Source organism: Cnephaeus nilssonii (assembly GCF_951640355.1).
Source record: "Cnephaeus nilssonii genome assembly, chromosome: X".
Lineage (NCBI taxonomy): Eukaryota > Metazoa > Chordata > Mammalia > Chiroptera > Vespertilionidae > Cnephaeus > Cnephaeus nilssonii.
In genome coordinates, this window is record NC_137071.1 from 59208041 (window position 1) to 59235766 (window position 27726).

A 27726-nucleotide genomic window follows, 5' to 3' on the forward strand; every position below is an offset into this window, starting at 1 on the left:
TTTAGTATTATGAAGTGGCCTTCCTTCTCTCTTGTTGGGAGTTCTGTTTTGTCAGATATAAGTATTGCTACCCCAGCTTTTTTTTTTCCTTTTTATTTGCCTTAAATTTTTTCCATCCCTTCATTTTCAGTCTGTGTGAGTTCTTTTTTCTGAGGTGGGTCTCTTGTAGGAAGCAGATATAGGGGTCACATTTTCTTATCCAATCAGCTACCCTATGTCTTTTGATTGGAGCTTTTAATCAATTTATGTTTAAGGTTATTATTGATCAGTACTTGTTTGTTGACATTTTTATTCTTTATGCATGTGTTCCTCCATCCCTTTCTATTCTTATTTTTTTTCTTTTTTTACAGCAGTCACTTTAGCTTTTCTTGCATTACTGGCTTTGTGGTAATAAACTCCCTTAGCCTCTTTATTATGTGCAAAGTTCTTGATATCCCCTTCAATTTTCAGTGTTGGCCTTGCTGAATGGAATACTCTTGGATTTTGTCCCTTGCTTCATACCACTTTGTATACTTCATTCCAATCCATTCTGACCTGATGTGTTTCTGTTGAGAAAGCAGTTGATAGTCAAATTGGAGATCCCTTGTAGGTAATTTTCTGTCTCTCTCTGGCAGACTTTAAGATTCTTACTTTGTCGCTGATGTTTTCCCATTTAATTACAATATGTCTTGATGTTGTTTTTGTTGGTTTTTTTGGGGGGTGGTTCTTTTTGTTTGGGACTCTCTGTGCTTCTTGGACTTGTGTGGCTTATTTCTTCCCAAAGTCAGGGAAGTTTTCTGTTATTATTTCTTCAAATAGGTTTTCTATTCCTTCCTCAGCTTCCTATCCTTCTGGCATCCCTATTATGCAGATGTTGTGGTTTGTTTTGTTTTGTTTTTTTATTTGCCACAAAGCTTCCTTAGATTCTCCTCTCACTCTAATTTTTTTTCCAGTTGCTGCTCTGCATGGGTGTTTTTCTACCTTGTCTCCTAAGTCACTGATTTAGTCCTTAGCTTCCTCTATTCTACTGTTGAAACCTTCCATTGCATTCTTTATGAAAGCTGTGCTATTCTTTATTTATTCTTGATTTTCACACATGTTGGTGAATTTCTTGCCCAGCCTTTTGAGCATATGTATATCCATTACTCTGAATTCTTTCCCTGACAAATTGCTTGCCTCCTTTTCATTTATTTCCCTTTCTGGTGATACCTCCTTTTATTTCTTATGGGGGTTGTTTCTTTGCTCATTTTTGCTGTTGCTTTGTGATTGATTCTATGTATTAGATCAAACTGCTATGCCACCGAGAATTTTTGGATTTGCCTTATGTAGTAGATGTTTTGAGGGACCCAATGGTGCAGTCTCTCAGGTCATCTTGGCTAGCTATTCTAGAGATGCCCCCTACTTGAGATATTTGGGTTTTCTTGATGTAGTTGGGTCTTAAAATTATTGTCCTGTTTGTGGAATCTTCTCTAGTGTGTATGGTTAGGTATCTCACTCTCTCCAACATCGTATCAACCATTGTGGAGGTGCTGACCCATCAACACCAAAACATGACACAACGAAACACAAAAGGAACATAACATGAATTTACACAAGACACCTACAGCCCCAATAAAAGTGACCACCAGAAAAGAGAGAAAGAGGAAAGAGAAAACAGAGAAAAAATGTTTATGAAAAAAGATAACAAGAAAAGAAAAAAAAAGAAAGAATATGGGGAGATAAAACAACAAAACAAACAATTAAACTAAAAACTGCAAACAAAAAACACCCAGAAAAAGGGGGGGGGGGCACAGAATCTGTAGAGGTAGAGCTTAAAAAATAAGGTTAAGGAATTGGATGAATAGGGGAAGGACCACGGTTTAGTATAGAGGAGGGAGAAAAAGAATGAGTGGATAAGAAGAAAACTAAATAAATAAAATTACAAAAAATATTTATTTATTTATTTATTTATTTATTTATTTATTTATTTATTGGAAAGGAGAATAGAGGAGAGAGCATATAAGCCTGAGTTTAGGAAGTAGAACTAATTAAAACATTAGGAGAAGAAAAGAGTAAGATAGGAGAGGGGAAAATGAGTAGTGAAGAAAGAGAAAAGAGAATGGGAAATGGATTAGGAGCAGGGAAGAGGAAATTTTATATATGAATAAGCCAACAGAGACTACAGTAATAATAACACATCAATAAAGCAGATAAAGAAGATCAATTTTTAACAAGGGTAAAAAGAAAGGAAAGAGAAAAGCTAAAGTGGGGAAAGGAAAAGAAAAAAAGGTGAACAAGGGAGAAACAGGGAAGAAAAAAGGTGAAAGAAAAATAAAATAAAATAGTAAAAATAAAATAAATTATAATACTAAAAAAATAAAAATAAAAAAGTGAAGTGCTGTTTGCTTCAGCCACATTTTAATGCCCCATAGGGGCTTGGTTAGGGCCCCACTCTTCTGTTCTGTCTGACAATTCCGGGCTTCTTGTTAGGTAGTAGGTGCTGACCACTGTCAGGCACTGTCTTTGGCATTAAGCGCCCTGTAAAAGCTCCAAGCGATCCACAGCTCCTCTGCTTGTGTCTGTCTCCACAGGCCTTGGCTGCAAGCAGGCAAGACTAATCTGCCTGCTTTGCCTGTCTGCCATCTATCAATTTTAATGATTTAATCTTCTGTATATGACAGGGCTTTAGGTGGAGGTGGTGCTGTTTCACTTTCCAGAAATCAGATAGATGTTTTTGTTGTTGTTGTTTTTTTTTCCCTGACTGAGAACTACTCCTCCACTAGTGACCCAAGATATTATTCTGGCCTTGGTTGGTCAGAGATCCTTGTATGGAAACCAGTGGGGTTGGCTGGCAACCTGGAGTTTTTATCAGTCTGGTTCCTAGAATAGTGAGATGGACTGGCCCCTTTCCAACCCAGTCACTGAGGGCTCTTTGGGTCTATTCAGAGCTTTTGTTTCCTTTGTAGAGCTCAAAATGCAGGCAGATTGTGAGAGACATTTTTCCTTGTCTTGAGGCTACTGGGAGTGGCTGGGTCTTTAGGGGGTAAATGGCCGCTTAGGTTTGGAAGATTTGGAATGTCCCAATGCTAGAGTCCTGGTCATGTCTCCCTGCCCTGCTTTCCTGCATAGCCACTCCTCAGGCTACACGAATCTGTGCCTCTCTCTGCTCCACAGCCTTGGAACAGAGTTCTTGCAACTGAATAGTCCTATGTTCTCAGCTTAGAGAATAAAAGCAAAGACAAAACAAAAGTGAAACAATCAGGAAACTGGGTTTCACTCCCGCTGGCACTGCCCTGCTCAGGCCACTTTTCAGGCAGCCTGTCAGGGCACAGCCTTTTGTGGCTGTGGTCTTAAGTCTAGAATCCCCAGTCGCCAGCAGCCCTGTGGGTTTTCCTTTTCTCAGTTGAGTATTAGGCCTGTCACCAAGGGACATGGCTTTGGTGCAATGCAGCTTCTACCTCACTCTCTCAGCCTGGTGGCCGAGTGGCCCTCTCCTGCCCAGATCCCTGTTCCTACCATTCTCTAAGCATCCTCTGCCCTTCCTTGTTGATAATTGTCTCCTCAGCTATGTCTAATTTGTTAATTCCTGGTGGATGTTCTCTGATTTAGTTGCTTTTCCAGTCTGGCTCCAGGAGAGGTGCACAACACATATGCCTATTCCGCTGCCATTTTCTTCTCTAAATATAATTATTATTAATGAGTCATTGCTCAAAAAAAATAGAGATATTTAAAATCTTCTATTTAAGTTATAAATATAATTAAAATATTTCATATTTTCTTAATCCAGTTAGTAGGTGAGTTTTTGTTATATATTTTTCTTCTTTCACAATATTAATTTTCTTTTATAATAAATTATATTCTTTAAGTCTTTTCCAAAGAAATATGTAGAAGAATGACAAACTGAGTCATTGAAAAACATTGTTATGCAAAATAGCTGCACTATTCTTGCTTAATACCCTATATTTTGGTTTGTTTTCCAAGTAATCCTATATAATAAAAGCCTAATATGCTAAGTGTCTGGTGGTCTGGTCATCCATTCAACCAATCAAAGCGTAATATGCTAATGATATGCTAAGGCTGTTCAACCACTCGCTATCACCTGCACTAACCAACAGGGGGCAGACAGTCGACTGGTAGACCAGTCACTATGATGTGCACTGACCACCAGGGGGCAGACAATCCGACCAGTAGGTTAGCTTGCTGCTGGGACTGAGCAAGACAGGCCAGACACACCGTGGAAACCTCCCATAATCCCTCCCCTGCTGGCCAACCTCCCACGTCACTCCCCTGCCTTGTTTGTGCACCAGTGGGATCCCTCAGTCTAGCCTGTGCCCTCTCACAATCCAGGACCCTTAAGGGGTGTGAGAGAGCTGGTTTCGGTTCAATCCTGCAGTCCAGGCCGAGGGACCCCACTGGTGCACAAATTTGTGCACTGGGCCTCTAGTATATTATAGTAAATAAAGGAAGTTACCACATTTTATGTCCAATGGTACTGACAAATACTCTCTCCTTGACTAAATGTTTGACATACTCCTGTGAGTCTTTTCTTTGATTAGGCTTCATCCTTTGCCTCTGTGCCTGGTCTGTCAAATTCAGTTTTAACAAGAATCCTGCTAATTCAGTTTAGAAAGAATCCCATGCCCTCCATGTTGGATCACCCTGGCCTGCTGCCCTCAGTAAGAATTTTATTGAGTTGGTTCTGTAATAATCCCTCTCCTCTTGTTTTCTCCTCTTAGTAATTCCCCACCTACTTGCCCACCTCTTCCTTACTTTGTTCCTCAGCTATAAATCCACAACTGTCTTTACTGTATTCAGAGTTGATATCAACCTCTCTATTGAGATTGCCTTGATACCTATGGCAAAATTTCTGAATAAAGCCTTCATGACAATTTTAATGTTACATTTTTTCTTTGACAATATAGCATCAATTTTAAATTGATTGTAGAAATTTAAGAATATATATATGCTAATTCCTAGAGGAAGCACTAAAAATGGCAAAACATATAACTAAAAACCCAATAAATAAATTAAACTGGAAATCTAAAAATTAAATAATCCAATGAAATCAGAAAATCGAGAACTGATGCTTATAAAAAAAAGGACAAACAGAAAATTAATAATAAAATATATGAAGCCAAATTAAATCATATCAATGATTATACTAAAGTTAATGAATCAAACACTCCAAATAAAGGCAGAAAGTTAAATTTAAAAATCCTATATAATAAAAGCCTAATATGCTAAGTGTCTGGTTGTCCAGGCAGCCATTCAACCAATCAAAGCATAATATGCTAATGATATGCTAAGGCCACTCAATTGCCCGCTATGACGTGCACTGATCACCAGGGAGCAGACTCTCTGACCAGTAGATGAGCTTTGCTGCTGGGGTCAGTCCAATTGGGATTGAATGAGATGGGCTGGACAAACCCTGGAACCCTCCCATGGTTCTTCTCCAGCTGGTCAACCTCCCGCCTCCCTACCCAGCCCTGATTGTTCACTGGTGGACCCCTCAGCCTGGCCTGTGCCTTCTCGCAATCCAGGAACCTTCGGGGGATGTTGTAGAGCTGGTTTCGTCCCAATGGCAGAACAACTGGTCACTATGATGCTCACTGACCACCATGGGGCAGAAGCTCAATGCAGGAGCTGCCCCTTGGCGGTCAGTGCACTCCCATAGGAGGAGTGTCACTCTGCCAGAAGCCGGGATAAGGATGTCTGACTGCCCATGGGGAGTGGGCCTAAGCCATCAGTCAGACATTCCCCAAGGGCTCCCGGACTGTGAGAGGGCACAGGCCGGGCTGAGGAACCCCCGCCCCTTGAGTGCAAGAATTTCATGCACCAGGCCTCTAGTAAATAAATAAATAAAATAAAAATAAATAAAGGCAGAAAGCAATATCCAACTTTTTAAAGTCTAGAAGAGATGCACTTGAAAAATATAAAGATACAGAAACCTTGAATATAAATGGATGTGAAAAGATGTATCATTTAACAGTAACTATAAGGAAGCCAGAGTGGCTATATTAATATTAGAACATAGTTTACAAGACAAAGAATTATTACCAAAGTTAAAGAAGACTATTTCATAATGATAAATGTGTTAATGTATTAGGAAGACCAAAACAACACAATCAATCACATTGACCTACTTGATACTTGCATAAAGAACATTTCATCGTAAGTGCATTTTTTCCAAATGCTCATAGTACCTTAACTAAGGTAGGCCACTTGATGGTCTAAACAAATCCTAATATGCTTAAAAAAATTGAAAGCACACAGAATATGTTTATTGACCTTAATGAAATTAAGTTATAAATAACAATAAGATATCTAGAAAAATCACTATATTTGGAAATTAAACACATACTTCCATAAGACAAAAAAGAAATTAAAAAGTAAATTAGAAAATATTTCAAACTGAATGGAAATAAAATATATCAAAATTAATGAGATTCAACTAACAAATATTGTGTTCAGAGAAAAATTTATAGCTCTAAATACTTATATTAGAAAAGTCTAAAATTAATGACAAAAATAAGTGCAAAGTAAACACAAAGCAAGTAAAAGAAAATAATAAAGAAAAAATGTAACTCAACAAAATAGAAAACAGTCAAAAAAATAAATAAGCGAACAGTTTATCCTTTGAAAACTTTAACAAAATTGATATATTCCTAGCTAGATTGATCATGAAAATAAATAAGGAGCAAAAAAAAAATAGCCATCTCTATAGATCCTGATGACAGCAAAAAATAATAAGAGAATAATTATGCATAACTTGTTTCTCAACAAATTGGACAACTTAAAAAACACAAATGTCTTGAAAGACACAAGCTACCTAAGCTATCTCAAGAAGAAATTACATAATCTGAATAGTTCTATGTATATTTATAATACATGTTTTTAAAAAATTTTTCCACAAAAACAAACCAGGCCCAGATGGCATCAAAAGTGTACTTTACCAAAGTTTTTATGAAGAAAGCATAATAATTATACACAATTAAAAACAAAAGGAAAACACACATGCACAAAATAAAGGAATGCTTTACAATGCACTTACGGGACCAGCATTACTCTTATACCATAAACTAGAAAATTATTATGAAAGGAGAAAAAATGATAAAAACATGAATATAGATACAAACTTCCTAAAATATATTAGCAAATCAAATCTAACAATATATAAAATGTTAGATATATATTGAGGTATGAGGTGCATCCCAAGAATTCATGGTTTCTTTGACACTCAGAAATATGTCTATGTAATTCAGCCCAAAAACATAGTAAAATAAACTTAGTACCTTATGTGGGGGTATGATAAAAGTCACTAGGAAACTTAAAGAATTAATGAGATAAATAAAAATGTGAGGTTAATCCTTTCTCCTTTACTAATTAAAAGAAAGTGCATGCATATGTACCAAATTTAACTGAACTTGTGTATGTATGTATGTACAATAAATCCATATTTGGAAAAGAGTATACACGTTGATAGAGAAGAAAGACAATTTTAGTGAAAAATATATTGAAATAAGTATTCTGTTTAATTCAGAGAATGTTCTTATATACTATTTTAATCTACATACAATTCACATGTTTCTTCTATTGCTGTGCCAATTTATCAGGATCATTTTGGTTCATTTCCCTTAACTGAGAAAGAGTACTGCCTCTGGGACTTTCTCTTTTGTTAAGGTCCCAAATACCTGTTTGTCCAAATAAGTATTTACACTAGCTCACTGCAAATCTCTCTATACCTATTTCTCTCCTTTGCTTCATTTATGTTACCATGCCAAGTTCTTTATAGATGTTGCACTGTCCCCAACATGCCCACTATAGTCACATCCTCCCTAACTTTACAAACACACACACAAACACACACACACACACACACACACACACACACACACACACACCACTCCCATACTTTATTTATCATCTTCCTCTTAAATGGAATATTAAAATTGGCTGTCATAAATTACATGTAGATGCTGTTTGGATCAAATACATTTTTTAAAATCCCATTTTTTCCCTTTCTTTCTTTAGCCATTTTGTAAGCAACATATGATTGGTTCTTTATATCATTACAGTTTATCTATACTGTTAATTAAAATTCATTTTCTGTGAAGAAAGGGTATTATTTAAAGGAATACCATACTCCATAATTCTCTATATGTTTTGATAGTACATACACTGCCTTAGAAATCTTGCAGAGAATTTCAAATACAAGCTGTTGGCAGTGCAAACATCAAAGTTACAATTTATTAGACAAAATTTGATTTATTGCTTGTCTATCTTACAAACTGTACAAACATTCTAATATCTACTCATTACAAATATTGATACCATATCTATCTATATAAAAGCCTAAGCAGCCATTGCAACCGAAAGGATGACCAAACAGCCTGTGTGGGGCAACCAGGCGGGCAGGGGGGTTAGTGAAAGTCAACCAAATGATCGAGCAGCAGGCTGTGTGGAGTGACCAGGCCAGCAGGAGGGTCAGGGAGGGGTGACCAAATGACCGAACAGCCGGCTGAGTGGGGCGACCAGGCCAGTGGGGGGGGGGCAGTTAGAGATGATCAGGCTAGCAGGCAGAGGCAGTTAGGGGTGATCAGGCTGGCAGGGGGGCAGTTAAGGATGATCAGGCAGGCAGGTAGGTGAGCAGTTAGGAGCCAGCAGTCCAGGATTGTGAGAGGGATCGGGCCTAAACCAGCAGTGAGACATCCCCCGAGGGGTCCTGGATTGGAGAGGGTGCAGGCTGGGCTGAGAGGACCCTCCCCCCTGTGCACAAATTTCATGCGCCAGGCCTCTAGTCCTTTATAATAAAAGGCTAATATGCAATTCAACCAAACGGCTGGTCACTATGATGCCCACTGACCACCATGGGCCAGATGCTCAATACAGGAGCTTCCCCCTGGTGGTCAATGCACTCCCACAGGGGAAGCACTGCTCAGCTAGAAGCCAGGCTCATGGCTGGTGAGTGCAGTGTCAGTGGTGAGAGCCTCTCCCGCCTCTGCTGCAGCACTAAGGACCCCTCGGCGAAAATCCCTGAGGGGTCCTGGATTGTGAGAGGGCACAGGCCCTGTGCACGAATCCGTGCATGAGTAGCTCGCTGTTGCTCACCTCAGCTGGCTTCCCCGCCCACCACTGCTTGTAGCTCTCTCCTGCATGTAGCTCACTGCCCCCCCTTCTGTAGCTCTCCACCACTCATACCTCACTGCCCCGCCCTCCTGTACCTCTCTGCCACAGGTAGCTTGCTGTCCCACCCTCCTGTAGCCCTCCACTGCTTGTAGCTCACTGCCCTGCCCTCCTGCTGATCAGTCGTTATATAATAGCATCCCGACCAATTTGCACATTACCCTATTATAAGTATAGACTACAAGCCCAGTGCATGAAATTCGTGCACGGCGGGGGGTTGTCCCTCAGCCCAGCCTGTACCATCTCCAATCTGGGACTCCTGGAGGGATGTCCGAATGCCCGTTTAGGCCCGATCCTAGTGGGATTGGGCCTAAATGGGCATTTGGACATCCCTCTCACAATCCAGGACTGCTGGCTCCCAACTGCTTGCCTGCCTGTCTTCCTGATTGCCCCTAACTGCTTCTGCCTGCCAGCCTGATCACCCTCTAACCACTCTGCTGCCAGCCTGGTTGATGCTTAACTGCTCCCCTGCCAGCCTGTTTGCCCCCAAGTTCCCTCCTCTGCCAGCCTGGTCACCCCTAACTGCCCTCTCCTGCAGGGTTGATCACCTCCAACTGCCCTCCCTTGCAGGCCTGGTCCCTCACAACTGCCCTCCCTTGCAGGCCGGGTGCCTCCCAACTGCCCTCTCCTGCTGGCCATCTTGTGGTGGCCATCTTGTGTCCACATGGGGGCAGGATCTTTGACCACATGGAGGCAGCTATATTGTGTGTTGCAGTGATGATCAATCTGCAGATTACTCTTTTATTAGATAGGATAGAGGCCTGGTACAGGGGTGGGGGCCAGCTGGTTTGCCCTGAAGGGCGTCCTAGATCAGGTGGGGGTTCCCTTGGGGTGTGGGGCGGCCTGAGCAAGGGGCCTGTGGTGGTTTGCAGGCCGGCCACGCCCCCTGGCAACCCAAGGGGAGGCCCTGGTATCTGGAATTTATTTTCCTTCTACAACTGAAACTTTGTAGCCTGGAGCCGAGCCAAGCCAGGGGCTCCCTCCGCAACCGGCAGTCATTTCTGTTGGGGTTATAATTGAAACTTTGTTGCCTTAAGCGGGTGGGCCCGGCCAGGGTGTGCGGAAAGCTTTGCTTCCCCTGTTGCTGCCGGCAACCCTGGCCTGCTCTCTCAAGCTCCATTCTGCCGCCATTTGTTTGAATTTCTTTACCTTCTATAATTGAAACTTTGTAGCTTGAGTGGAGGCTTAGGCCAGCAACAGCTATCAGAAAGCTTGGTTTGCTCTGTTACCTGGGAAACCTTGCTCTCTGTGGCTGTAGCCATCTTGGATGGGGTTAATTTGCATACTCGCCCTGATTGGCTGTTGGGTGTGGCTTGGTTGGTGGGCGTGGCTTATGTAATGGAGTGGTGGTTAATTTGCATATTATCATTTTATTAGAGAGGATACCTAATACATATGGAACACCAATTGTCACTTCTAAAAAACGTAATTTGACATTTACAGTACAGTAATATCTACATTGATAATAGAAATTGCAAGAAATTATTCTATCTTTTCACAAATTAAAATGTACTTACATTGCTAGTATAAAATTATATAAAGTGTCATTTCAATGACATACATCTATGCAAATTAATGCAAGTGTTATTAGAAAAACAAGTACCAGGCATTCAAAAAGAAAAAGATACAATTTTGTCCTGCTCAAAGGCAATCAGCATATTGACAGAATGAACATTAGTTTGACTAATTAAAATTCAAAGTACATCTTAAAACATGTATTTTGAATAAATTCTCACAGATGTAATGTTTGGTTAAGGTAAATCAGAATGCATTGAATATTACATTCAAGTAATTTTGTAACACTTAATAACAAATGATTAATTCCTACACACCTATATCATGGTAAATATATCATAAACACTGTAACAAGAATAAGAATATTTCTGCTAGGGGTAGTTTTCATGACTTCTCTAACATTTGGACCAATTTAGTCTAAGTTACGAATAATGTTTTCACATTTGTTTCATTATATACTTTGACATTTCCAAATACTATCCCAGAATACCCTAGATGTGATCCCAGCAATGTATACCTGGTGCCCCTGTTATTCAGTCTTACTCTCATTAGAGCTCTAAGATCATAAACCATTCCCAGTGAAGAAAGTACTAGCTCACTTTCTCTGTTTTATATGTTTATATATTTTCAGTATAAAAATCAAATTTATACAAATTAAATTATTTAAAAATCCAAAGTAATTTAGATATCTGATTTTTCTCTCTTTCACCTTAGTATTTAAGTTTATTTTTTAATAAACATAGAATGGGACTTTTTCAGGATGATTGAATATATATTTTTCTCATACTTGTTATTCTTTATGTCAAACTCAATGATACCTATACTGTAGATTGTATTGAAAAGCATCTTTAAGTGGCATATATTTTTAAATTATTAATTACATTTTAAAATATCAATTTATTGAATATATATATAATAAATATTAAGTTTGCTTTTGCCAAATACAGCTTTTAAATTAGTAATTGTAGTAAATTTATAAACAAATATTTTTCCAAAAGAATCACTATAATATTATGAATAATTTTATTTTCATAGTCACCTATGAGATTCTAAAGTAACAAGTATTGCCATATAACTGGAATAGACTTTGGTATTAAATAACCTGGACAGCATTTGTTATTAATGATTCAGGATTCTAAGACAACTCTTTTTGAAGGACATAATATGCTTACTCTCAGAATTTATAGAAGGAGAAGTTTATAATGGTAGCATTATTAATTTTTATATGGAAAAAACAACTTCTATTTCCTGTAAGATTTATTCAAAAGAGCAGAATGGATTAAGACTGAACAGAATGGATTAAGACTGACAGAATGGATTAAGACTGTGGATATTTTTCCAAATGAGTTCTTGAAATAAGGCAACTGTGTCCGTTTCCTCAATGTAAATAAAAAAAGGCATCCTGCTTTATGGAGTAGCAATAGTTATTACCAAGTCCATTTCATTAGCAAAAATTAGCCAAGATTATTGGATGAATGGCATTGGCTACATTTACTGGTCACTAATAATTCTGTTACATCTTTCATAGTATCTGTGGCTATAGACCAAAAGGCACTTTTCCCATCTACTGAAAAGGAGAATCTATGTCTGATAAATTCTTGATTAAACTAAAAATGTTACAAATAATACTGAGGGCAATGGGCTCATTCTGCTTTGAACTTTAGTGAATGCTAAGTTCAGGCTATAAACCAAACTTCCAAAGAATAATTAAAAAAAAAATGGTCATCTGCCCCCTCCGGGGGGCTGGGGGGGAAATGTCTTTCTTTCCAATTTCAAAAGTCAAACCCAAAACATGTTTTTTTAGAATATACTTTGTATCACAACACTCCTAGCATAATAATGTTTTGCACCAAATTGTTACTGTCTCTTCATCAAGGATATGTGCATTGTTTCAACAATATCCTATATAATAAAGATGTAATATGCAAATGGTCATTACTCCTTGAAGTGTAATGACGGACTGTGTAACGACCAGATCATGGATCAGCAGGAGGGTGAGGCAGCGAGCTACAAGTGGGCAGTGGAGAGCTACAGGAGGGGGCAGGGCACCAAGCTATGAGGGGAGGTGGGGAGGAAGGGAGCTACAGGAGGGCAGGGCAGCGGGTAGAGAGCTAGAGTAGGGTGGCAGCAAGCTACTGGCGAGCTGCTGGTGCACGGATTCGTGCGCAGGGCTACCAGTGATAAAATAAAAAATAATAAAGTAATTAAAACATTTATGGGCCTTCTATTTTAGCTTTGGATATCTAGGTGTTTAAAATATTTTACAGTCACAATTAACAATAACATGTCACAGAATTTTGAAGTAAAAGATATCATGACTCATTTTATTAAAGCATGTCAGTTCATATTAACAAATTCATTTAATTATTTCAAAGAATTTCAGATAGACATGAAACAAAATCCATTCCCCAGTGTTATTCATTGGATTAATTTTGGTTGCTGAGGTAATTCAGAAATTTTTATTAAATGCCAGGTCTGAATTGCCATTTTCATCAAATACTGCTATTTAATGGGAAAGAATGACTTTTCTTAGAGGACATTGTCAACTGAACTAGAGTAAGGTTGTTGTCACTATCATTTGGCTGAGGCCTCAATAACCTGATAATGTAGACTGTGCTCCATTTGTTGATTAATCAGAAATGCTATAACAGATGAAAGTTATTTCTCATTAGTTGATGGTTCTTGATACATCAAGCTATGTGTTGGTGTAGTGTTTTGAAATATGGAAAATACTTGTTTAATTATGGACAATTTGTTTATTCGGGAAAGAATTTTGCTTATTTTATTCCAAATGTAATCCTAGATTATTAAAATTAAGAATTTGCTCTATTTAAAATCTTCATTAAGCTAGATAGGTAACTTATTTAATTTAGACTTTAGTATATATAGGAATAAAACCATGAGAAGTCTAATAATTAAAACTAAAATATGATTATGGAACCATGGATTGATTAAAGGTCTAGTGTAGAATAAACATAATGTATTAACATACACTGTATCTATATTTGTAGCTATAAGGTGACCAACTCTAGTGATATTCCTATAGTAAAACTTTCAATCCTAACAATTTTCAGTGTCTGATTCCCTCTGTAGGTCTCAAATTATTATCTTGGTGATGATGACTTCAATCAATGGGTTCCAAACAAATCCCAAAGCATATTGGAGAGATGTCAGGTGAAAATAGGATCACTCAAATATGATATTTTTTCCAATATCCTTTTGCTGCTCTGGCTAGTTTACTTACATTAAAAGATTGAAGCTCTCAATTTTCAAAAGAGTATCTTCAACAATATTAGAACTTTAAGTTACACAAAATTCTCAAATAAAAAAATAAAATCCAGCTCTGGCCAGTGGCTCAGTTGGTTGGAGAATCATCCTGTGCACCAAAAAGTTTGCACGTTAGATTACCACTCAGGGCACAAGCCTGAGTTTTGCGTTCGATCCCCAGTGGGGATGCCTGAGGAAGGCAACCTCACATTGCTGTTTCTCTCTGTCTCTGTCTCTGTCTCTGTCTCTGTCTCTGTCTCTCTCTCTCTCTCTCTCCCTTCCTCCCTCCCTTCCTCTCACTCTAAAAACAATTAAAAGAACATAACCTTGGTTGAGGATTAAAAGTAAAACAAAATAAATTAAAATCTGGAATGAATGTTTCAAATACATTTGCTTTGCATTTAAATCACAATAAACCAAACTCTAAACTGTCGATCTATTAGGCAAGTCATATATTTTCCAGATATTGGCTTGAGAATACAAAATGATGAATTATTCAGGACAGTAAATTTTTTTGCTGAAATGAATATCATTTACAACCTGATATTCCCCTAAAAGACAATATTGCAACTCTTCTGGGTACAAATGGGAAGCTAGTGAAGGAGTAAGAGAGATTCCAAAGCAAATTTACAACAATATCATTCTTTTTCATGTCAGTTCAGCTTTGATCACTAATCAAATGACCTGAATAAGACCTCTATCATGTGAAATTTGCTATCAGAGATTAAGAGATACATTAAATGGAACAGTTTGACTGGAATTTCTATATAATAAACACTCAATTTAGCTTTGGAATATCACTAAGGAAAATGCTTATAAAATATGCATTTGTCCTCAAATTGATAAAGGTTAGAAATGATAGGAGCATCACCAGAGCACATTTAATCACATGCATGAACTTGATATCTGAATATTGAAAGACTGGGATTTGCACCTTTATTTCTTGAAATACATATTATGTATCAGCCAATTAAATAAATGAGTTAATAGATGGCTCTCAAGGCAATTTAAAAGTCAAATAAGAGTGAACATTTAGAATGAAGGAAAGACTGTCTAAATTAAGGTGACCAGATTTTAACATTGGTAAAGCGGGACACCATTGACCGGGGGTGGGGGGTGGGGAGGGGGGGGCGGTTCTTGATTAAAAATTTGGTCTATATTGTAATCGCTTTTGGTTTTTTAATAAAAGGAAATTCACTTCTTAGATCATCATTGAATTTGCATCCTCTTTTCTTACTCATTATGTTAAAAATCTAAAAAAATAATTTAAAATTATATTATAAATTATTATATACATATTGCTTAAAAACACAGTAAGTAGGTACATAATTACATGAACATATTTTATTGTGAGTTTATAAATTAAATTAATTTGATTGTTATAAAGTAACTATATTTTAAAAATTATTTTAATTTTAATCCTATATTTCTTTCTAAATAATAACAATACTAACTTGTATTATTTTTCCTCTGAATTTGCCGTAACGTAAATCGTAAGTGTCACTTTCAAGGCCAGCGCTACACTTTTTGCCTCCACTATAAAATATAAATAATATGAGTACTGTCTGCTAAATTCAAGAAAATTTATGTATTTATGAAATAAATAAATTACTTACCTAAATTATCTGAATAGCTGATTTGTAATGACATCACTTGTTTAACTAGCTTACTAGCACGCAGTACGATGTGTATGTCTGAGAGACAGTACAAAATGTTTTCGTCATTGCCAATCCCAAAAAATGCCATTGTTCATTAAGTCCAAACAATGGTGGTCGAATTCTAACAACTGATCAACAATGCGAACTTTGATAAGCAGTTCTCGATAATCAGTTCTCAACAATTATTTGTTATTATTAAAGTTTAACATTATAAAATTAACAAAAATAATATAAAACTCATATCCTGGCTAAATAGCCACATGGCTGCTGAAAACCGTATATTCCCTTCCCATTCTCCCGCCATTCCCTAGCTTGTTGTGCATTCTTTCCAAAAATCGGGACTTTTAAAAAACGGCACGGGACACAGGACAAATTGTTAAAAATCGGGACTGTCCCGCCAAAAGCGGGACGTCTGGTCACCTTAGTCTAAATGAATTTGTTTAACCTCATAAGAGTACATTTTTCTCTCTGAGACAAAGCATATGAATTACACTCTAACAGGAAACTTCATTTAATTGTGCTAAAAATATAGTTCAATATACTGCCATTTTTCCTCACTTCTTCTCAACAACTACAGATGGTAACAGTGCTTTTGTAAGAGATTTCCAAAGAGAGATATCTGGGCAGTCTTCTTTGCAATATATTCTTTGTAAATAGGTATTTTTAAAAATATATATTTTATTGATTTCTTACAGTGAGGAAGGGAGAGGGACAGAGAGCCAGAAACATCGATGAGAGAGAAACATCAATCAGCTGCCTCTTGCACAGCCCCTACTGAGGATGTGTCCGCAACCAAGGTACATGCCCTTGACCGGAATCAAACCTGGGACCCTTCAGTCCACAGGCCGATGCTCTATCCACTGAGCCAAATCGGTTTTGGCTGTAAATAGGTATTTTTATTATCCTGCTGTATATTCCATTTTCCCAGCTTACTTGATTGATATGCATTAAAATCATAACTTTAGTTCAAGTTGCCTCTTCAACATGATAAAGTGATCAACTATATGACTATGTCACATTTTCCCTTGAAATACACATGATATTTTGGTGCTGAATTAGGATAATATATTTCCCTAGAAAAAAATTCAGTTTTTCAAAGTTAAATGTTGTTAATGAGTTACAGAAGCCCTCAGATAATGTTGTTTTAATTGGAATTAATTTTAACTCCACTGATTCACAATGCATGTTATTTTGAAGTTGCAGTAAGTTTATCTGTGATTGTTTCATACTATCTTTTTGGGAAATAGTTTGTTCAGCTAATTAAATAATATCAATAATATTAAAGACACTATGCAGTCCCCTAACATATTAAAAGAATATTTTAGCAGCACCCATTTAAATACCAACTCTTAGAATTTTAATTATGCTTCTGTTTTGTGCATTTACTTAATGTTGATTCATTAGTAGTTGGTGAATGTTTATGTACTTAGATATGCAACAATTAAGTTTATTATAAAACTTTTAAAAATTAAAACTAGGATTTTCATCCAAGGTATCATGAATTACTGAGATTAAAAGCTATAGCTTTTATAAATTGTACACATACACACTCATATTGTAGACAATATTCTGTACACCAAAATGTGTATAAGAATTACATTTAGTAGCTATGGGTATATGATTTCATCTTGCTGTAGCTCATGAATAGCTGTTTTTTATTATAAACTAGAGGCCTGGTGCACAAATTCTTGCACTGGTGGAGGGAGTGGCCTGTGGGGATCGGCCCACTGGGGGAGCAGCTGCTCATCCCAGTCAGGTCAGCCAAGCTGCTGTGGACTTGCCCTCTGAGCGGCTGCTTTCACTGTGGGATCACAATGACCACCAGGGGGCAGTTCCTGCATTGAGTGTCTGCTCCCTGTTGGTCAGTGTGCATCATAGTGACTGGTCAACCTGCTGTTCTGTTCATTCCACCGTTCAGTCACTGGGCTTTTATATATAGATGTTAATAACTATAACAATACCCATGAGTTAAAGGGGAAAAAAATGTTGTTCTTTTATCTTTTTAGGACAAATAATATCAATAAGATTCTGGTTATTTATTATTAACTAGGGGCCCGGTGCATGAAAATGTATGGACTGGAGGGGGGTCCCTCAGCCCGGTCTGCCCCCTCACAGTCCAGGAGCCCTCAGGGGTGAGAGGTGATCCGGCGATCAGGGGAAGGTGATGCCCTATCATACCTCTGCTGCTGCCACTGCTGGCAGCACAAGCCTCGGCTGGCCCTGGTTACCTGAGCCTTGGTTGGCCCTGGGCGGCTGGGAAGCCACCAACTGAGCCTTGTCTGTGCCTCAAGCCAGCCCTGGGCGGCTGGGGGGGATGAAGGGACTGGGCGCTGCTATCTTGTGGCTAAAGGTGCCACCACCTTTGAGGGTGTGGCAGTCAATTAGCATATTCCCTCCTTATTGGCTGTGGGCACTGCCATCTTTGAGGATGGGGCAGTCAATTAGCATATTCCCTCCTTATTGGCTGTGGGCGCCACCTTTTTTGTGATGGCGTGAGGGTCAATTAGCACATTCCTCATTATTAGATAGGATACTTTGCTACAAAATCAACAAAGGCTCTATTCAAATTGTATTTATGTGCTCTTGTAGTCATCATGAATTAATTAGTTAAGTGAGGAAATGCAAAATATATTTAAGGTTATTGTCAAGATGATTTTTTGAGAAAAGTTCTAGAGATGTCATGAATCACTCGTATTTTTTAGGAAAATATTATTTGAACAATAATGTTTCATTCTCCACCACACTTTTGGGAAACAGTTTATGTGAAATATCATCTGCCCTTTTAAAAGATTATGTGTCAAGTAATTTTTTTTAATCCAAACATCTAACAAATTATGAAAACCTCTAAATTTATAAGCATTATATTTTCAAACACTCAACTTTTATTATTTTTATTTTTTAGTTCTGTATATATTTGTTACTTAATCTTTCAAGCTCTCATGAACTCTCCAATATTGTTACTCAAAATATTATCATTTGAATTCAATTCTTTGCATGCTTTGTTTTATTCTTTTTTATTTGTTGTTTAAAGTATTACAAATAGTAATATATATGTCTCCTTTTTTCCCCATTGACCTTCCCCCAGCCTTCCCTACCCCCTGGCACATGCCCTCATTCCACCCCCCCAGTGTCTTGTGTCCATTGATTAAGCTTATATGCATGCATACAAGTCCTTTGGTTGATCTCTTACCTCCCCCTCAACACTCCCCAGCTTTCCTGCTGTAATTTGACAGTCTGTTCAATGCTTCTCTGCCTCTGTATCTATTTTTGTTCATCAGTTTATAATGTTCTTTATTATCCATAAATGAATGAGATCATGTGGTATTTTTCTTTCACTGACTGGCTTATTTCACTTAGCATAATGCTTCTTACCATTTGCAACAGCTTTGTTTTATTGTTTAAAGTGGAAGCTAGTAGGAAATTACTTACATCACTTGGTAATGCTAATGCTTAACAAGATACAGAGTGATAGCAAGTGAATTGAGAAGGTAGATGGTTCCTAATTGAAAAGGTAGAAGACTAAAAAGTGGCAGATGCTTATTGAAATATGTAGAAATAGACCTTCTAAAAAGAGGAAGCGATATGAATAACTGCCATTAGAAAACTAGAAGACAACAAATAGTGCTGGGAACACTGCATACCCACATGTGAGAGAATGAAGCTGCACCATTATCATATACCATATATAAAAAGTAATGCAAAATGGATCAAACACTTAAAGGTAAGTGCTAAAAATGTAAAAAAAAAACAACAAAAAAACAAAACAAAAAACCTTAGAAAAACATATAGGAAAACTTCCTGACATTGGATTTGGCAAGATTTCATAGTTATGACCCCAAAATCACAGGAAATTTTATCTTTGGGTATATACCCAAAAGAAGTGAAAACAGGAACTCAAATAAATATTTTTCACTCACATTTATAGCAATACTACTCACAAAGGAGGTGGGTAGGAACAAAACTGAATTAGAGTATCAAAACAATACCAGATAGTAACTCAAAATCCACAAAAACAAATGAAATGGACCAGAAATGATAAATGGAAAGGTTGATAAAACAAAATTTATAATTAGGTCATTACTCCTCCATTTTTTCTGAGCTTCATTAAAACCAATAATGAAAAAAGTAATATTATAATAATGTATTGTTGATTTTAATATATACACATTTACATATATCATCTCTGCACAATAATTGCACAAAAAGACAAGAATGAATATAGGTATATAGGAGTAAAATGTATCTATCTCACTGAAATTAATTTATAATAAATCTGAAGTAAAATTTTTTAGTTATCAAGATGAGAGGCTTTTTTATTTTAATTTTTTTCAATTGAAAATTACAATCCATATTATTTTGTGTTAGCTTCTGGTATATAGCATATATTAGATAATCATATATTTTATAGAGTTCCCCCTCACCACAATTTTTTCAAGTACCCACCTGGCACCCTACATATTTATTACAATAGGAGGGGCCCAGTGCATGAATTTGTGCACCTTGAAAGGAACTGTGGAACGCCAGCCTGCGGTGGGCACAAGGGTGGGTCTCAGCCCATCCTCCGTTCCCCCGCTTGGCCCCTCCAGCCACAATTCTTGGTCCCCTGTCTGCTGTCAGCCCTGCACCCACAACTGCTGCTTCCACACCACACATTGATGGTGCCAGTCCCACTCGCACTTGCTGATGGAACAGAACAATTGGGGCAGCATCAACAGTGGGTGCGAGCAAGGCCAACGCTGTCAGTGGGTGCCAGTGGTGGCTGCTGCCACAATCACCCCTCAGGAACAGGAGGAGGTGGAGAAGCCCTCAGGGGCAATTGGGGCGGCAGCCACCGCTGGCACCCGCTGACAGTGCCAAGAGATTGGGACCAGTGCTGGCAGTGGGTGCAAGTGGTGGCTCCAGCGTCAGCAGCGGGTGCGAGTGGGACTGATGCCAGCAGCAGGTGCAAGCACCCGGTGGAACCTCAGCACTTGGGAACAAATAGTTTTCAGTAACCACCAGAGGCTCACCCCAATGACAGCGACTGGTGCCCTGCTTTGGTCTGGCATCCCCACTCACCTGCTCCACCATTCCACCATGGCTGATACCCGCCATGTTCCACCTGCCAAAGCACACAATATTCCCCACACCACCCCCTGGTGGTCAGTGCACGTCATAGCGACCGGTTGTTCTGTTGTTCCGCTGTTCGGTCTATTTGCATATTACAGTTTTATATACACTGAGTGGCCAGATTATTATGACCACCTGATGTTTGTAGGCAAATTAGCTGTAATTTCACGCTGAAGTTGCTAGAGGGCCAGACCATTATAAATAAGGAAACAGGTTGTTTACCACGGCAGTAGAAGTGATTCTTTTCTGAAGATATGGGTAAACAACGCAATTTAACAACCTTTGAACGTGGGATGATTGTTGGCGCTCAGAGTGTTTAAAGTGTGTTTTTTTTTAATATATTTTATTGATTTTTTACATAGAAGAAGGGAGAGGGAGAGAGAGTTAAAAACATCAATGAGAGAGAAACATCAATCAGCTGCCTCCTGCACAGCCCCTACTGGGGATGTGCCTGCAACCAAGGTACATGCCCTTGGCCGGAATTGAACATGGGACCCTTGAGTCTGCAGTCTGATGCTCTATCCACTGAGCCAAACTGGTTAGGGCTAAAGTGTTTAAAGGATGGACTGTCAGCCGAAAATCTGGGTCTGAACGTGCGAATTGTGGCCGTCAGCAACTAGTCAATGTTAGGGCAGAACGGAGAGTGGTAAGACTGGTACAAGACAACAGAAGGGCAACAGTGCATTGAATTACTGCAGATCTTAATCAAGGATCCTCTCAAATGATCTCTGAACGCACTGTTCATCATACACTGCATCGTATGGGATATGGAAGCCGAAGGCCTGTTCGAACACTTTTGCTGTCTGCAGTTACCAAGATAAAACGTCTCCAATTCGCACAGGAACACAAGCATTGGACAGTCGAGCATTGGAAAAAAGTCATCATGTGGTCGATGAATCATGTTTCCAGTTGCATCATGCAGATGGCAGAGTGAGAATTTGGTGGAAACAGCATGAAAGCATGCACCCCACATGCATGAGTACAACCATTCAAGCTGGTGGGGGCAGTGTTATGGTTTGGGGCATGTTTTCCTGGCATGATTTGGGTCCTTTAATTCATGTGGAACAATGACTGAATAGCACAACATACCTAAGTATCATTCCTGATCAAGTTCATCCTATCATGTTGATGGTGTATCCCAATGGAGATGACTTCTTCCAACAAGACAATGTGCCATGGTGCTCGTATTGTGCAGGAGTGGTTTCAAAAACATGAGGGAGACTTTACCTTGCTTAGGTGGCCCCCCACAATCACCAGATATCAATCCAATTGAGCATTTGTGGGAGGAGGTTAAAAGAGCCATTAGGTATCTGGTTCCACAACCATCAAATCTCACAGAACTGGACAGTGCTATTCATCAGGCATGGTGTCAGATTCCTCGCATCACCTTTCAACATCTCGTGGAGTCAATGCCAAGAAGAATCGCCACAGTATTGAAGGCAAAAGGTGGCCCAACGAAGTACTGATGGGATGGTCATAATAATCTGGCCACTCAGTTTATATAGACTAGAGGCCCAGTGCATGGATTCATGCCCCAGTAGGGTCCCTCAGCCTGGCCTATGTTGATTGGGCCGAAACCCACAGTCCGACATCCCCCAAGGGGTTCTCGAAGTGCGAGAGGGCACTCTGCAAAGTTGCAGCAGCTCCTGCATCGAGTGTCTGCCCCCTGGTGGTCAGTATGCATCATAGCTACTGGCCAGTCACTTAGGCTTTTATATATATAGACTAGAGTCCCAACGCACCAAATTCGCGCACCTGGAGGAGTCTCTCAGCCTGGCCTGTGCCCTCTTGCAGTCTTGGAGCCCCCATATTGATGTCCCACAGAGGGAGGCCCTGCCCACCACACGGGGGCTCTGCGATTGATGGCAGCCACCATTGAAAGATGCCCTACCCACCTTGCCCAGGCTCTGTGATCCATGCTGCAAAGAGGGAGGCCCTGCCCACCCTGCTGGGGCTCTGGGATCAATTGCAGAGCAGAGGGAGGCCCTTCCCATCTGGCCTGGGCTCTGCCATTCATCCCCATGCACAGGGAGCCCTGCCCACCAGGCCTGGGTTCCACCATTGATCCCCGCCCACAGGGAAGCCCTGCTCACCCTGCTGGGGCTCTGGGATCAATTGCAGAGCAGAGGTAGGCCCTTGCCACCTGGCCTGGGCTCTGCCATTCATCGCCACCCACAGGGAGGCCTTGCCCACCCGGCCGGGGCTCTGTGATGGGACCTCCCAGCCATGGAGGCTTGCCTCAGCTCTCGTAGCTGTGGCTTTGTTCAGAAGAATGTCCGGAACACGTCCGGTCTATCCGGTCTAATTAACATATTACCCTTTTATTAGTTTAGATTATTGACTATATTCTCTATCCACTACTTTATATTCCCATTACTCTTTTGTATCTACCACTTTGTGGTTCTTAATACCTCGAACTTTCCCACCCAGCTCTCTGATACCTGTCCCCTCTGACAACCATCAGTCTATTCTCTGTATCTATGAATCTGTTCCTATTTTGTTTATTGTACTATTTAGATTTCATGAATAAGTTAAATCATATGGAATTTGTCTTTCTCTGATTAACTTATTTCACTTAACATAATATTCTCTAAGTCCATCCATGCTGTTACAAATAGTAAGATTTTATTATTTTTTATGACCAAGTAATATTCCATTGTATGTATTGTACCACTGCTTTTTTATCCCCTCATTTATTGATGGGCACTTGGGTTTCTTCCATATCTCCACTATTCTCAATAATGCTGCAATGAACATGGGAGTGCATATATTCTTTTGAACTAGTGTTTTGGATTTCTTCAGATATATAAACCCAGAAATGAAATCACTGGGTAATAAGGTAGTTACTTTTTTTTGAGGAAACTTTATATTGTTTTCCATAGTTACTGCACCAATCTGCATCCTCACAAACAGTGCAAAAGATTCTCTTTTCCCTACATCCTCATCAACATTGTTGTTTGTTGTTTTATGAATGTTAGCTCCTCATATCTCATTGTGGTTTTAATTTGCAATTCATTGATGATTAGTGACTTTGAACATCTTTTAAATGGTCTATTGGCCATCTATATGTTTTCTTTGGGGAAGTTGTCTATTCAGGTTCTCTGTCCATTTTTTAATTGAATTGCTTGTTTTCTTGGTGATTTGTATGAGTTCTTTATAATTTTGGATATTAATCCCTTATTGGATATATCATTGGTGAATATCTTCTCCCATTTTAGTAAGTTGTCTTTCTGTTTTGTTGATGGTTTCTTTTGCTGTGTAAAACCTTTTTAGTTTGATGTAGACCTATTTGTTTATTTATTCTTTTGTTTCCCTTGCCTGAGGCAATATGTCAGAACAAATATTGCTATGAGAAATGTCTGAGATTTTACTGCCTATGTTTTCTTCTAGAGTTTTATGGCATCGAGTCTTACATTAAGTCTTTAATCCATTTTGAGTTAAATCTTATCTAGGGTGTAAGAAGGTGGTCTAGTTTCATTTTTTTCAAATACCATTTATTGAAAAGACTCTTTACTCCATTGTGTGTTTTTGTCTCTTTTGTCATATATTAGTTAAACTTAAAGGTATGGGTTTATTTATGTGCTCTTTATTCTGTTCCATTGATCTATGTTTGTTTTTATGCAAGTCCCATGCTTTTTGATTGCTACAGATTTGTATTATAATTTGATATCAGGTAGTATAATTCCAGTCACAAAAGACTCCAGGTGAAGGATTTAATTTATATTACATGTTTAAAATTAGCTAATATATAAAAGAAATAAAAGATAGATTAATGGTTGCTTAGGGCTGTGGAGTTTAGAGGAAAATGAGCTGAGACTGCTAATGTAGACAAGGTTTCTTTTTATAGGATAAGAATATCCCCAAATTGATTGTGGTGATAGTTGCACAACTTTGTGAATATAATAAAAACTACTAAATTGTTCATTTTAAATGGGTGAATTATATCTCAATAGAGCTCTTTAAAAGAATGCTTATAATATTTCCTTTCAGTGAAAATGACTTTGTATGAATTTCTTTATCATAAATAGGCAAATGACTCAATGTTGAAATTATAATGTATTATTTTGTTGTAAAACTTAAGTCTGCCAGATCATTTGCTTTTATGGTGACCAGGAAATTAATTTTTCTTTCAAGTATAGTTATATGTGCATTCATATATTTCCGTGCAAAATTTATAATTTAATATCACCCAAAATACATAAAACTCTACCTTTCTAACTATTTCTCAAATATGATTAGGTAAAAAGATATAATATTTTAAATTTTAATCTCATAGGGACATTTTTTAAATGAAGAAATGTAAATGGTTACCTAATGGAGATATTTAGTCTTAATGAAAGTCAGTTTGCATATATTTTGTTCTTTAGTTGTAAGTGTGATAGGATAATGACAGTACTTGGACTCTATATTTTTTGAAGATTTATAGGATCAGGAATTTATATTTTTAAATTTTGAATTAGGTATTCTTAGAGAATGAACCTTTTATTATGATGCAACATCATTCATTATAGCTAATAACATTATTTGTTCTAAAGTTATTTTTATATTGATATAGCTACTCTTGATTTTGTGAGTCTTTGTATGGTGTACTTATTGATATTTGAAACCTATTGGCATTTGAAAACTTTATAGAAACCTTATAAAGGAGTTTTAGAAAGTATTAGGTTAGCACAAAGTACTTTATATCAGTAGTTAATTATGTTTCTATACTGATTTGTCATGATTTCAGAAAATGAGAAATACAGAAATCAATTACCTTTGAGGTAATTGTAGCTACAGTTCATTCTTAAAACAAAAAGGCATTTTAGAGTTCAATAAACTATGTTTTCAAATTAACCTAATTTATTCTTTGATTGATTCTCAAATTAATTAATTAGACTCTTAACCAAATGGTTAGCTATAATTGGTTAGCTCATTATACGTTTCTATGACTGGTTTTCCTATTCATTTCACTTATGTCCTTACTTTGTGTTAGTTAGAAGCCATATATTAACTGACTAATGTATAGATCAATGATCATAGTTTCCATGTATAGTCACAAACACAATTAAAAATATATACATTTGGGAGACTAGGCCAAAGTATCCTAATTATGAAAATGAGACCCATCCATCCACTCCTGGTTATTTCTGTTCCTCTAGGAATTATTTCTTGAGAAATCAAGAATCAATTGTTAAAATATTGTAAGTCTCTAATGTATTTATAGTATACTAGAGGCCCGGTGCACGAATTCACGCACTGGTGGGGTTCATCGGCCTGGCCGGTGATTGGGACTAATCATGGCTATCTCCCACCCTGATGGGGGTCCAGGGCCGATTGGGGCAGGCTTGCCAGAGAGAGGGACTGTGGAAGGTTGGCCAGCTGACCTGCCCTGATTGGCCCTGATCGGGGAGGCCAGCCAGGTGGAGGGGCCGCCCCATTAGGGCCGATTGTGGCAGGCATGCTCAGGGAAGGAGCTGCAGGAGGTTGGCCAGCCAGACCACCCCAGTTGGGGCCGATGGGGGCAGGCCTAGGGAGGAGGGGCTGTGTGAGGTTGGTGGGTTGGCCAGGGGGAGGGGCCACAGGCTAGCCAGGGGCAAGGGCTGTGGAGGTTGGCCGGCCACGGGAGGTTGGCTGTGGGAGCTCACTGACCACCAGGCTGTAGCTCCTGCATTGAGTGTCTGCCCCCTGGTGATCAGTGCATGTCATAGCTATTGGCCAGTCATCCAGTCATTACAGTCACAGAGGCTTTTATATAGATAGATAGATATTTTTAATTTTTCCTCTAACAATAAGATTTATTTTAAGTACCTAACAAAAATATGCCTTTGTAATATAATTTTTATCATTTGTTTCCCACCCTAACAGCTGCAGAAATAACTGTTCAACCAACAGTGGAAGAGGCCTCTGACAACTGCACTCAAGAATGTCTCATCTTGGGCCATTCTGATGCCTGTTGGATGCCAGCTTCTCTGACCCATGTCAGCCCTTCACACACACAGGCCTCTGCTCTATGCCACAGCCCACCCCTGACACCAGCCTCTGCTCGCCGCTGCAGCCCTCCAGTGACACAGACCATTGCTATTTGTCATAGCCCTCCAGTGACCCAAGTTATGGCACTGTGCCATAGCCCTCCACCAACACAGGTCTTTGATCTCCAACACAGTCCTCCTCTAGCACAGGCTACTGCTCTTAGCCATAGCCCTCCACCAGCACAGGCTGCTGTAATCCACCACAGCCCTCCACTGCCACAGGCTGCTGCCCACCATCGCAGCCCTGCACGGCCACTGATGGGTTTGCAGCAGGGTTGGGGGCAAGAGGCTGGACCTGAAGGACTACTGTCTCTTGATCATGGAGTGCAAGTTAGTACAAGATCTCAGTTTTATACTATGTCTGAAAGAATTCATCCTAGTGATGATTCAGTTAAAGTCATTCCTTTGAAAACCTTCACTGCAGGCCAAAAGGCTAGACCCTCTAGGGATGATTCTCCCATTATGGAAGAACATCCCTTGTAAAGCTACAATGGCTAATTTCATTTTTCAACATAATGTATACAATCAAAATTTAAGATCCAATTTCAATGAATATTCCAAATTGTTAAGTTTGTAAATAGCTATGTAAATAGACACAGGTAACAGACTAGACTCTAGAGCTAGACCCTTAGTCAAAAGATAAAAATAAGTTTACAATTTGTTCAATTTAGAATGTATATTTAAAAAATAGAAAATATCACACCTTTTGTACAGAAAGGCTTATTATGACTGATATTAATATGTAATGTATAGTATTTCTGATGCACAGTAGATTTTTCATTTATTTTTACCAAATTGTGCAATATTATTGATTTTTTTTCCATTCTGATTGTTGTAGACCTAGTAGATAGCAAATGGAAAACTAGAAAATATCTAATTTTTCATGAGTACCTTTAGTTTATTTCAACTTTTGTTCAGATAACATTAGATGGTATAAATACGTTTGTATTTTGTTTGTCTTTTTGTTTGATATTTGTTGTTAGTCTCCAGTTTTTTGTTATTAGTGTTTGTACAGAAATGCACAG

General features: G+C 38.5%; 1 protein-coding gene across 7 annotated transcripts in view; it reads left to right on the forward strand.

The window, feature by feature from the left end:
* The window catches only part of PCDH11X (protocadherin 11 X-linked), a gene marked incomplete at both ends in the record, with an annotated part of 1090738 nt that extends 1063554 nt beyond the window's left edge, over positions 1–27184 (forward strand). For 6 of the 7 annotated variants that reach the window (XM_079765368.1, XM_079765373.1, XM_079765369.1 and 3 more), the window contains one exon: positions 26538–27184. In XM_079765368.1, the coding sequence (XP_079621494.1) occupies positions 26538–27184 (647 nt within the window). The remainder of the gene's footprint in view (positions 1–26537) is intronic. The other variant, XM_079765374.1, reaches the window with a different exon arrangement.
* Positions 27185–27726: the final 542 nt, after the last annotated feature.